The 14,037-nt window shown below is 30.2% G+C and overlaps 1 protein-coding gene across 3 annotated transcripts in view; it reads left to right on the forward strand.

Moving 5' to 3' along the window:
• Positions 1-14,037, forward strand: part of NAPB (NSF attachment protein beta) — a 50,629-nt gene that overhangs the window by 14,160 nt on the left and 22,432 nt on the right. For 2 of the 3 annotated variants that reach the window (XR_012486078.1, XM_074287725.1), the window contains exons 2-4: positions 8,327-8,406; positions 11,822-11,938; positions 13,897-13,943. Coding sequence is in view for 2 of the 3 variants with exons in the window: in XM_074287725.1 (XP_074143826.1) it covers positions 8,327-8,406; positions 11,822-11,938; positions 13,897-13,943 (244 nt within the window). In the remaining variant the exon portion in view is untranslated. The remainder of the gene's footprint in view (positions 1-8,326; positions 8,407-11,821; positions 11,939-13,896; positions 13,944-14,037) is intronic. The other variant, XM_074287726.1, reaches the window with a different exon arrangement.

A 14,037-nucleotide genomic window follows, 5' to 3' on the forward strand; every position in this document is an offset into this window, starting at 1 on the left:
TTTTAATTTAATATCATCAAAGTTGTTGATTTTACTTTTCATAATGTTCTCTAGTTCATTTTTAGTCATAAATTCCTCCCTTCTCCAAAGAACTGATTGGTAAATTTTCCCTCTCTCCTAATTTGTTTATGGTATCCTTTCTGCCCAAATCATGTACTCATTTTGACCTTATTTTGTTATGTGCTTTGAGATGTGGATCTATGCCAAGTTTCTGGCATATTTTCTTTCTAGTTTTCCCAGAAATTTTTGTCCAATAGTTAATTCTTATTCCAGAAACTGGAGTTTGGGGGTTCATCAAATAATAGATTACTATAGATCTTGATTATTGTGTCTTATGTATTTAATCTAGTCCACTGATCCACAGCTCTATTTCTCAGCCAATACCAAATGCTTTTGATAACTACTGCTTTTTTATAAGAGTTTGGTGTTGCTAAGACACCATTCTTTGTCTTTTTTTTTTTTTTTTCTCATTAATTCCCTTGATATTGTTGACCTTTTGTTCTTTCAGATGAATTTTGTTATTTTTTCTAGTTCTATAAAATAATCTTTTGGCAGTTTGATTGGTACGACACTGAAAAAGTAGATCGATTTAGGCAGAATTATCATTTTTATTATATTAGCTTGGCCTGTCCATGAAAGTTGATATTTTTCCAGTTGTTTAGATCTGACTTTATTTGTGTGAGAAATGTTTTGTAATTGTGTTCATATAATTGTTGGGTTTGCCTTGGCAGGTAGACCCTCCCCCAAGTATTTTGTCTGTGGTAATTTTAAATGGAATTTCTCTTTCCATCTCTTCTAATGGACTTTGTCAGTATTATATAGAAATGCTGATATTTTATATCCTGCAAAAAGCTGTTAATTGTTTTGAGTAGATTTTTGGATGATTTTCTAGGATTCTCTTAGGTATATCATATCATCTTTAAAGAGTGATAGTTTTATTTCCTCATGCCTGTTCTAATTCCTTTAATTTCTTTTTCTTATTGCTAAAGGCAACATTTCTAATACAATGCTGAATAATAGTGATAATAGTGGGCATCCTTGTTTCACCCCTGTTGGGAATGTTTCCAGCTTCTCTCCATTAAAAATGCTTATTATTTTAAGGAAATCTCTCTTATCCCTATACTGTCTAGTATTTTTAATAGTAATAGGTACTATATTTTGTCAAAAGCTTTTTCTGCATTCATTGAGATTATCATATAATTTCTGTTGGTTTTATTATCGATATGGTCAATTATGGTAATAGTTTTCCTATATTAAACCAGCTCTGCATTCCTGATATAAATCCTACTTGATCATAGTATATTATCCTGCTAATAAGTTTCTATAATGTCTTTGTTAATATTTATGAAATTTTGCATTGATATTCATTAGGGATATTGATCTATAATTTTCTTTCTCTGTTTTGGCCTTTCCTGGTTTAGGTATCAGTATATTTGTGTCATAAAAAGAATTTAGGAGTTTTCTTTCTTTACCTATTTTTCCAAATAGCTTACATAATATTGAATTTAATTGTTCTTTAAATGTTTAAGAGAATTCATTTATGAGTCCATCTGGCCCTGGAGATTTTTTCTTAAGGGGTTCATTAATGGCTTGTTAAATTTCTTTTTCAAAAATGGGACTATTTAAGTAATTTATTTCCTCTTCTGTTAATCTGGGCAATTTGTATTTTTGTAAATATTCATCCATTTTGGTTAGATTTTCAGACTTGCTACTGTACAGTTGGGGAAATTGCTCCTAATTATTTCTTTGTTCATCTTTTTTATTTTTTATGCTGATGATTTGGTTTTTTATTTTTGATGCTAGTGATTTGGTTTTTTCTTTTTCTAATACAGCTAGCTAAAGGTTTATCTATTTTGTTGGATTTTTTTTTTCATAAGATCAAATCTGTTTTATTTATTAGTTTGATTGTTTTCTTAGTTTCATTTTTATTAATCTCTCCTTTGAGTTTCAGAATTTCTAATTTGGTATTGGGGTTATTAAAATTTGTTCTTTTTCTAGCTTTTTTTTTTTAGTTGCATGCTCAGTTTATCTCTTCTTTCTGTGTTTTATTCATGTAACTATTTAGAGATATAAAATTTCCCCTTATAACTGCTTTGGCTATATCCAATAGGTTTGGGTATATTGTCTCATTGTCATCCTCTTGGATGAAATTATGGATTGTTTCTGTGTTTTGTTGTTTGACCCACTCACTTTGTAAAATTAGATTATTTAATTTACAATTAGTTTTTAGTCTATCCCTGCCCCTTTATTGAATATTATTTTTATTGCATTGTGATCTGAAAAGGAAGCATTTACTATTTCTGCCTTTCTTCCTTCAATGACGGCATCTTTTCTTCTAAATCACTATGCCCAAGCTAAAGTGTTTTGGGGTTTACAAAGATCACTAAGCATTATTGCTTGCCCTCAAGAGCTTCAGAATCTAGGAGGGTAATGGGTTAAAATCTTTTTCCCTCATATGTGCTAGCTTTGGGTGATGGTCATGGGAACAGTCACAACTATTCTGAACCTCAGTTTTCTTATTTGTAAAATGGGCAGTATTAATATCTGGGGTGTTTACATGACCAAGTTGTTGTGAGATTTAATGAGGAAATTGCAAACCTTAAAGAGCTACATAAATTTATGTAAACAGGATCAAGTGTTTTGCCCAGTGTCACACAGCTAGTGTCAAGTATATGAGGCTCATTTGAACTTAGGTCCTTCTGATTCCAAAGCCAGTGCCACCTATTTGCTCCTCCCAATGTACAGCTTTAAAATAATTAACCTTTATCAGGCTTTGTTTCCTAATGAGGATAACAGTGGCACTTTTCTCACAGAATTGGTGTGAAGATCAAATGAGCTATTATTTCTAATGTTCTTTATAAACTTAAAGTGCCATATAAATTTTATGTATTCCTATTGGGGGGAATATTCATACTTTATTACTATATTTTTTGGGAAAACTCTGCAGAGCCTTAATTTAGTTCCATCATTCTTACTTTTTATTCTTATTCATCTCCCCTAGGTAAAAAAAAAACCAAAAATGTTTTTCTTGAGAGAGTATAGATTCTGTAATTATTGTTTTTGTGTCATATCTACCTCTTCATGACTATACTGTCTGTAGGGTTTTCTTGGTAAAGATACTGGTTTCAGTTTCCTTCTCCAGTAAATTAAGGCAACAGAGATTAAGGCACTTGCCCACAGTTACACAGCTAGTGTTTTGAGAGTTGATTTGAACTTATTTTCTTGAGTTTAGGCTCAGGTGCCTATCCACTGAACCATCTAGATGCTTTTTTTGTTACTATAGCCCTCTATTTCTGCTGTGTTTTTAACTCTTCTCTAGGGCCAAGCTTGGACAATGTAATTATAATAAATTTAGGTTTATATTTTTGTGATTTCCATTTATTTGGCATAATTGTAAATGTTATGTTGTTTTCTTGACTCTACATTGCTTCATGTCAATTTCCATTCGTTTCTAAATTCTTCAGAATCATTTCATAAAACAAAACAATCTTCCATTATATTCATCTACCACAGTTTTGTTTAGGCATTTCTCAATTGATGTACAATTACTTTATTTCCTATTTTTTATTACCACAGAAAGCCCTATTGAACATTTTGTTGGATATGGTATTCTTATTTGTATATTTGTATATATATATATAGGATTTATATTTAGAAATGGCATATTAGGTCAAAAGTGACATTTTAGTAACTTTTAAACATAATTCCAAATTGCATTTTTAATAGTTCTATCAGCATTATGATTTAGTTTGTATTTCCTGTGTTAATCACAGGAAATCACTATTAATCACTATTTTCATCAAATTATTGTGTGTAAAAGATATTTGAAATTTTAAATTTTGTACATTTATTATTTTTATGTTCCCTAGCTTATGGTTTATTTCCATAATTCATGTGGTGCTGAAAAAAAATATATATGCATATGTATGTTCTTTAATATTTCCATTTATCAAATGCCATGTCTTTCAGATTTAACGTCTCTAATAGTTCACTTTTTTCCTTTTTATTATTCCTATTATCCCTTATATAGATGATATATGTGCATATATAATTAATATTGTTATTGTTTATAGCTCTTTTATGCTTGATGTAGTTTCCTTATTTATCTCTTGATAATTGTGAATTTTTATTTTATTTGATTGCAGCTTCTAATTTTTTTGAATTACCTTATGCATAGTAGCAAAATTTTTTCCAGTATCTGTTTATTTTTTATATATATTTTTTAAAAAGATTTTGTTTATTCATTCTAGAACTGTTTTATTGTTGAATTCATTCACATTTAAGGTTATCAAAGGTAGGCTTCTGTTTTACTAGATCTTTTGTATTGATTTCTATTCATTTTCCCTTTGAAATCAGTGCTTTTTTCTGCAGTGTTCAGTTTTTCTTATATTTTACTCTTATGTCAATCTATTTTCTTTCTTTCTTTTTTTATTTTTCTTTTCTGAGGCAATTGGGGTTAAGTGACTTGTCCAGGGTCACACAGTTAGGAAGTTTTAAGTGTCTGAGGTCAGCTTTGAATTCAGGTCCACTGTGCCCCATGTTGAATAAGTTGTTCATTTCGCTTAAAATTTTTAATTATCTTTTTTATTTTTCTCTTTTCACCTTTGTTTTTTCAGTATCCAGATAAACATGTGGTTCAAATTCTTTTTATTCAAACCTCACTTTTTTATAAGTAATGTACTTTGTATCCTTTTCCAAGTTTTTTTTTTTTTTTTCCTTTTGTTCTTATTATTTCTTTTTTCTTTTAGTCTAATTTGAATTCTTCCTTCCAGTTCATGGGCTTTATGTATATCTGTCCCTTGGCTATGTCACTTCCTGCAGCAATTTGAATGAGAAATATTTCTTTGAATTCTACACATTTTTAAATGGGCTTGAACACCTTTTTTTTTTTTTTTTTTTTTTTTTAGTTATTTGAATGCCTATACTTAGTGGTACAGTGGTACAGGTCCCTCCAAATGGCGATTATATTTTAAATCAACATTCCTAGTTGGAAGGGGGGGGAGAGAAAACCCATTCACAAAACTTGAATGTCTAAATTAGATATTCTAAGATATTTGAAAGAAGTATACTTCTCCAAAGTTCCATCTTCTACACTTCATCATTAGCTGGAGGTAGCAAACTTGCTATGATCTTCCCAAGTTTTTGTCTAGATTGAGGTCATAGGTCTGTATATGTCTTCTTAGCTTTCTCCTTTTGTACAAGAAAAGTTCTATTTCTGAAATATGTTTGGTATGATCCCATACTTTTAAGGGACTCCAGGACAGTGATTGATAAGGAATCAAAGTGTTATTTTTTTTCTGGAGCTATATGTGGGATATATTTGTGGGATCTTGTAATCGATTGAGATGAGATGAGAAGGTATTGCATATGATCTCAGGTACCACAATAATGGTCTTTGGGCCAAATGATCACATTTCCATTAACTTATTAATTCTGGGAACAGAAATTGTCATTGGTTTCAGTTTAGTAATATTAGAAAAAATATTGAGAAGTAATTAAAGCAATATACATATACAAGGTCAGTGAACAATTATTTTTGAAATTAGTATTCTCAGAATGATCTACTCAGTGGTCCTCAAACTTTTTAAATAGAGGGCCAGTTCACTGTCTCTCAGACTGTGGGAGGGCCAGACTATAGTAAAAACAAAAACTCACACTCTGTCTCCACCCCTCAGCCCATTTACCATAACTTGGTGGGCCACATAAACACCCTCAGTGGGCTGCATCTGGCCTGCAGGCCTTAGTTTGAGAACCCCTGAGTCTACATCTCTTAATTACTTGACCTGTTGACAAGAGATTGTGCTCCACTGGTTTTCTTAGTTGAAAAAATAAATATCTTTTGAAGTTTTTACAAATTTTTCCTTGGGATTTTAAATTTGAATGCTAACTGATTTCCTTTGGGAAGGAAAAAAAAGAGACAAGATTCTCCTCTAAGTCAGAACTAACTCATGTCAGTGCAGTGATTTAGGCTCAGTATTTGAACACAAGGAAATACTTGTGAACATGAAATTTGGTTTAAAAAAGTTTCCTTATAAGAAAATATAAAAGGATTTAATTACTTATTACAAGGCTCGGTGAATTAGTTGGAAAAAAACAATACTTTTGATATGTTTTTATTTTGATAAATATATACGTGCTTCTACTCTCAATAGGCTAACTCAAAATATTAGTCTTGACAATACAAAACCAAATTGAGTAGCTTTCATTATCTTTCATTTAGACCCATTTTATTAGTCTCATTTGTTGTGCTTTTAATTTTGAGTTTAGGAATGGATATTATTTCAAGGAAATTGAAAAAATATGTAGCTCTTAAAGAGCACATTTGAATGACTATTTAGAGATATTTTGGGATAGAGATTTAGGAAAGTCAAGCATTTCAAGGATCATTCATTCCCATGATGAAATAGAATCAGTTATACCAAAAAAGCAAATGAAAGTCCAGGTTAAAACAAAAACACCCACAACAAACTTGCTGCAGAATAGCTAAATTAATTTTCAGAAAACTTCCAAAGTTCTGCAGAAGGATCAAGGAGGTAGAGGAATTAATGTTTTTTTGCAGTATAGCATAGGCTTCTTGAAGTTGACAGTGTGAAGGTTAGTTTAAAAAAAAAAGAAAAAAAGCTGTTGACCATGACTAAGAATAAAAATTTTTTGCTATTAGCAAGATAGTATAAAGATATGGAATACTGAAGACTAATGAAAACTCACTTTTTCATTCAGAGTATACTAAAACTATTGTTGAAAGAATTCCAGGTAAATCTTTTAAGATGTAAAACATCTCCCATCTCCTTTGTGGATTTTCACTTTGAGCAAGTCTGCTAGTCTTGCTTTCATTAGGTAATGATAAACACTGATTAATATGTTGATATACTGAGATGCAAAGTTGTTCTGGAAATAAATTCACAAAGAGTGGGAATCTTGCAACATGATGTTGCACTATTTTTATACGGAGGTTCAAGAAATGTGTGCGAGTGATAGAGATAAAATGCTTTAATCATCTAATAGCTCACCTATTTTAAATCCCTTTGAAAACATATGTGCTAAAATCAATACTTATTCATCAAAGGTTCTCCAATTGATGAAAATGATTCATGATGAATTAAAGAATATGTCAAAATTTAATGAACCACAGTGTCAAAGAATGTGTAATAAGGTGATTGCGGATAAATTAAACCTGAAGCCTTAGATGTTATCCCCCACATTTTTGGATCATATCTTAATGTTAACAACAACAATCAAGAATTAATTGTATTTTTTTAATGAGTAAAAAACAGAGAAAGAACACAACCAAACATAGAGACAGTCAGGTTTGAAACTCAGAAGAAAATATAATAGTTTCCTGTAAAGCTTCAAAGAAGAGTGAAAAATGATCACAAGCATAAAAAGAATTCCTGGAAGAGCTTTAAAAAGACTTTAAAATAAAATGAGAGGTTGAGGAAAAATTGGAAAAAGAAATGAATAATATAAAAAAAGCAAGAAAAGCATGAAAAGAAAATCTGCAAATGAGAAAAGGACATCAAAAGACTTACCAAAAAAGTAACTTCTTAAAGCTAATATTTAACAAGGAGAAGCTAATGCCTTCAAAATTCATCTAAGAACAAAAAGAAATAAAAATTAAAAGAATGAAAAATAGAAGAAAAATTTAAATATGCCATTAAAAAAAACTGATTTAGAAAATATAGGATGTAGGGTCTTTTTTTAATGTAAGAAAATCATTGGATTAAAAAAGAGACTCTGAATTTGTTTTATGAAAAAAAAAGTTACCATGTTAAAGGGTGTTCAGGGAAAAGAGAAGAGATCCAAGTACAGAGCATGATTAGATGATTATCCAGAAAAAGGAAATAAGGAGGAATGGTCACAGAGATAAGAGAACCAAGAAAACCCTTTCATAAGTCAGGAACGAATAATTATCTAGGAAAAGACAATAATAAATAGTATATAATTCTGCAGAGTAATTAAAAAGAATGAAAATTGAGAACAGGCTATTTGATTTGCCAACAAAGAGATCACAAGTAACTTTGAAAGGAGAAGCTTTTCAATGCAGTGAGGAGTCAGGAGTAATATTATAGCCCCCAAGAGACTGGATAAACGACGGGGAAATGTGGAAGAAAGGGTAGTTTGGGCTGGGAGGGGCAGGGTGGGGAGAGAAGGAAGAGGGGGAAGATAATGTGATATCATATGCATCCATTCCTGCTCATCCACTGCTATTCAATGTTTCCAAAAATGAAAATATATTAGGGATAGAGTGGAGAGGAAGAGAATTGTCAGGAAAGACTTAAGTAAGAATGATGATTTTAATTCTATTTTTTAAAAATTATTTCCTTAGAGGAAATACAAGAATAGAAGAGGCTTGTGAAATGTATACGAGAGCTGCAAACATGTTCAAGATGGCCAAAAATTGGAGTGGTATGTATGGGCTTTTTGTTTTATGTTAGCATTTTCAAAGCAAAAAATGATGCATTGCCTTAAGACTGTTGAGAGAAAAGAACTGTTTGTCCACTTAAATTCCACATTGTAAACACCATAAAGCACATAGATAGTAAATTGCCCTATACAAATATAACAATCTTGTCCTTGTGAAGAAATAAACATAACCAAAAAGTAAACTCAGTTTTTCTCCAAACCATTTAATATAATGGGCATTCATTAAATGTTAACTGATGATTATTATAATAAAAATTAAGCTAAGAAAGAATAACATATTATCACTGAATATCAGAAAATGGTATGAACAGAGGTAATAAAAAGTATTTTAAAATACTTTAAAGAAATGTAAACATTTATGTTAACAGTTTAAAGAATGTCTACTTACTATGAAACAGCAGTAGTCTCTCTCTGATCACTATTAATTCCCATTAGGTAAGAATTCTTTGGGAATTATAATTGTGGTAAAATTAATTAAATGTAATCATCAGCCCTAATTTTTTCCTTAAAACACTTCTTCATTGATAGTTTCAAAAATAGTGAAGTTAATAAATAAAATTAACTTTTATTTCTTTTGCTAAAAATGAATTACTCTTTCTAAATAAATGCCTCTTTTTATTAATTAGCATTAAAGGGAAATAATGATAAGGAACCCTAATTTTTCTCTCCTAAAGAAGGATTTAGTATCTTCATATTAAAGAAGATATTCTTTAAGATCATCTCCATATTAAAGGAGATTAGGCATTTTTTAAAAAGTAGAAACAAAATGATTATTGTTTTTGAACTAGGTAGTACTGTAACTTTTTATTAAATATAATTTCTCTTAAATAATATTAGTACCATATTTTGGATTTGGGAAGGCTTTTAAATTCAGTTCACATAGACTGCATACTTTGGTTTCCTATACTCTCAAAATATGGATGTATGTGAAACCAAGCTTTTAAAATTTATTTGTCCACAAAATTAATTTTATTTTCTAAATCTAAAATTTTTTTTAAACTTAAAAATTATTTTTATTTAACAAAAGTTATTTAAATTTATTTAAATAAAGTTATTTAACAAAGAATAACTAACATTAGATGCATATTACATACTTTATAGGTATCCAAACTGGTGATTTCTGTGTCCATTTACCTAAGTTCTGATACTTTTTTGGACTGCTGCCTCCAAAAAGAAATAGACATAGATAATAAAAGTACTGAATATTATGAATTGCTCATTTCAGAATATTAGTGCATTATGAGCCTGAAAAGATAATAGCATAATAAGAGAAAATAAAGTTCAGTTGTTTAAAGCCTATGTTGATTTATATTTAAAGAAATTAGTTAAGTTGATTAATTATAAATTACATACTCTGACTCTGTAGAATTTTAGATAGATTGCACTTGGATTTATATGGCAATGATTACAAATAATATAATTTAATAAATAATTTTTTAAATGTAGAAAGGCAAATATGCAGAATTTAAGAGTCTGTACATTATGGGTTTTTGGAGAAACAGAGACAAATGGAAAAATCCCATATATCTGAGGTGTATTGAGACATTTATTATTGAACATATTATTCATAGATCGAAAACATTCTGTAGATGTTTGTCATTAGTACTTTTAATTGTTTAAGTTCTTTTATTTGAATGTTTTTCTTTGTTATCCTTAACGAGGGAGCCTATTAAATAAAAAATGGGTAGCCAAATAATTGAAAATCTACATAAAGAAGTTATAAGTATAATACAACTTTTTTGAAAGAAGCAGCTATCTTCTTTTGCATTCCCATATAATAAATACCTTTATAATCCAGATATTTTTTACATTGATTCTAGATTGTCAGTTTTTTTTTTTCAATCTGCATGAATTTATGGTATGTTCTGCCCCTTTAGGAAGTGCTTTTCCCAATTCTTCTTGTATGTATAAATCTTATTCATCCTCTCAGACCAATCTCAAATCCAACCTTTTACCTGAAAACTTTTCTTAGCAATTTCTGTATGTATTAATTAAACGAAACTTTTTCTTTCTGGTATACCATAGCACCTGTGTGCTATTGGGGCACATAAATATAATCATCCTTATTGTCCTCTTGAGTAATATCACGTATTGTGAATTCTATTACTTCTGCTATAGTCATAAAATCATTTAAAAATACTTCTTGAGTACAGGGATTGTAAATATCTTGTACTATTTTTGTGTCCTCTCTAGTGTCTGGGCTCTCTAGTACTCCATTATTTAAAAAAAAAAAAAAGTTGAATTCAAAGGAGTTGAGCTATAGTGAGTATTAATTTTTTAAAATAAATGTTGCTACTTGTGAGCTGCCATACTTAAAGGGACAGGTGCCCTTCAAAACTAAAAATTAGTATAGGTGTATGATAAACAATGCATATATTTTAAAATAATACTTTTTTAGTATTTTATAGGTTTTATAGGAATTATAAAATTTTTGATGTGGAATTGGAAAAGACTTTAAAAATCCTCGACCTCCCCCACCTTTTTTTTTTTTTTTTGAGACAATCTTTTCCCTTTACAAACAATGAATATGAATGCAGAGTTTTCTTGCCCATCTTCATACAGGTAGTAAGTAAATAGCCAAGCAAGAATTTAAACCCATTATCTCTGACTCCAAATTCAGTGCTATTTCCACTATAGCATAATAACTTTTATGGCATTTTAAAGTTAATAAATTAAAGTTAATAACACTTTACATGCATTTTATTTCTGCTTGATCCCCACAACTGTGTGAAGTTTTTTTGTGATCAAACCTCACTATAACAATTCAGTGCAGTTCTTCTGACATCAGCATCACTAGCTTTTGATCCAGTTACCCTATTCCTTGATTTCTTTTGTACCCTAGACTTTAGATTTAAAAAGGCAAGGTCTCCCACTGCATCCAGGGCCATCTGCAGACATCTTGATTTATACATGGCCACTTGACCCAGCTGACCCTGCAAAGTGAAGCAGGTGACCTTGCATAGCCCTCCCTCACTTAAATTTAATTCACTTGCATGTCATGGTGTCACTCTCCCTGATATCTTCATGGATCTCTTCGAGAATGAAGGACAACATAACAACATCCCAGAGGAACACCTCCGCAGATATGGAGAAATCCTGGCTTTCCTTTCCTAGCAATTTCTGTACATTCCCCACTATAATAGCATATGCCTCTATTCCAGCTAGCGGTGTTGCTTATAGAACTAACTGCCATACTAAAACATTGTTTTTGCTTCATTTAACATTCTTTTGTGCAAAGAATTAAGTAATTTTGCCAGGGCATATTTATTCTTGAATCTATTTGTTTCTGACTTGGAATGCTATTTTTCATTGAAATTATGATTTAAACAAATAGACCAGACTAGAAATTATGCTTTGATGAAAGTAGATCTAAAAAAATACCATTTTTTTCCCCTAGCTGCAGGAAATGCATTTTGTCAGGCGGCTAAGCTGCATATGCAGCTACAGAGCAAACATGACTCTGCTACAAGTTTTGTGGATGCTGGAAATGCTTACAAAAAGGCTGATCCACAAGGTAAGATCCAGAATGCTATGTAGTCAGCACAATCTGTTTAACTGTGGTGAATGTTTACATATTTTCAGATTTTTGTTTATGTAGATCTTTTATAGGCTGCTGCAATATTTTATTTTGATCAATTTAACAGAAAGGAAATATTATAACCTAATTTAGAATATTTGAATTGTTTTTCATAGTTTGGTTTAGGAGATGCTTATTTACTTATACAAGTAGTAGTATATATATAAAGAGTAAATGAATTTTACTGTATAATTATGAACAAGGTTGCTGCAACTATCCATAGTTATTAGTGATATTGATTGTATATATGTATTGTCTGTTCTTACTGTCTTTTTATAGGTGCTTTAATCTGTTTACATTTTGAATATATAAGTAGTTTATTTTGGGCTTTAACTTCATCTTTAAATTGTCCTTTCTTCTAGATTACATTTTACATAAGGTTGAAACATTTTAAAATTCATTTGTAATTCTTATAAAAATTCTTCTAGTTATAAAATGAGATTGTAAAATGGCAGGGTAGAGATTTGGAAAAAAGAGTTTTCAAGATATTTTGATTTTTCTATTTGGTGCACATGGTGAAATATTTTAAAATTAATGTACTCTTGAGATAAGAAAGGCCTTTTTAAAAGTTACTAATGCTCTTGGCAAATAAAAGTATTAATTATTATTACTCTTGTCCTTTTATTAACTTTTAATACTATTACTAATAGTAAATACTTTCACTTTCACTACTTTAAAGTCTTCATAGTGCTTTTAATGGATGTAATTTCCTCTACTTCTTTAGAGCATTGCTTCTCAAAACTGTTTTACAGGAAGGGAGTAGATTTATTGAGAATATTTTAAATGCTAGTTATAGTTTTTTCCTCTAAAATATTAGAAAAATCTCAAAATCTTTAATAACATAACCATGTGTGAAGCATATGTGTACATACTCATGTGTGCATATATAAATCTATACATATATGAACATATATACATATATTATGCAGCCAGAGATACCTATTACATGTGAAAAATTTTTAAATTTGTATTTTATTCTTCAAAAGTTCCCTGATTCTAATTTTTCTTCTTGTATGGAATGTCCCCTATCTAGTATGTCCTCTTCATCAGTATTTATGTATGCATTCCATCGATATATACTTGAAGTTTAAAAAAAAAAAAAGTCATTACCAAATTAATTGGGAAATAAATGTCTCACTTAGAAATGTACATTTTAGATAACTAAAATAAGAGTCTAGAATGGAGTTAACTTTTTATTCTTAGGGTATTTTTTCATGCTGAACCACTTTTATGACATGGAAGAGTTTTTTTTAATAGCCTTTATTAGTGAAGTTGTGTACTTTTTAAGCACATTTCCATAGCTTATTTGTGTAGATATGTTTAATAGAATTACAGCAATGCTCTTTCTTTAGAATGCTAGAAAATATTGGCTTTACTTGTCTAAAGAATTTCATTAAAATCTTTTTTGAGTTGAGCTGTAAGAATGGAACTTGTAGTGCCTACTTTTTTTGTGTCTCAATGGCAGGGATGATGCTGTGTCTTCTAGTTATGATCCATATGAGAGCAAAAGAGGACAGTCTTTCTACTCTGCTTGCGGTTTTAAATTATATTTCACCCAACTTAATATTAATGGCCCCATGCTTTTTTTTTTTCTTTGTGATGCAGTCTTTCATCTGGATGGAATCCTCATTTAAAGGTTATAAGTAAATAAGCCAAATACGCTAGCACAAGCTATAATTCCCTAATTTACATTGTAGTTGCTGGGAACAAAGCCAAGCTATTACAACTGGACTTTTTGCATGATTGTGTTTGCTTTTTACTAACTTCCCTGTCCACCTTCCATCCCCAAATTATATCTAATTAATAGTTTAATAAGAGCCGTTAAGAAAATTTCACTTTAATCTTATTTGACTGAAAGGATTTCTCATTGTTTTTCTTAAATGCCTACGCTTCAGAGGCTATCAACTGCTTAAATGCAGCCATCGATATTTACACAGACATGGTAAGAAATTGCATTGCTTAAGCGTCTTTGGGGTGTTACCATTGAGATGTGTTGAAGTGTTACTCTTTTTTCACATTTTCAACCATACTGATTT

The sequence above is a fragment of the Sminthopsis crassicaudata genome, chromosome 2, assembly GCF_048593235.1.
Source record: "Sminthopsis crassicaudata isolate SCR6 chromosome 2, ASM4859323v1, whole genome shotgun sequence".
NCBI lineage: Eukaryota > Metazoa > Chordata > Mammalia > Dasyuromorphia > Dasyuridae > Sminthopsis > Sminthopsis crassicaudata.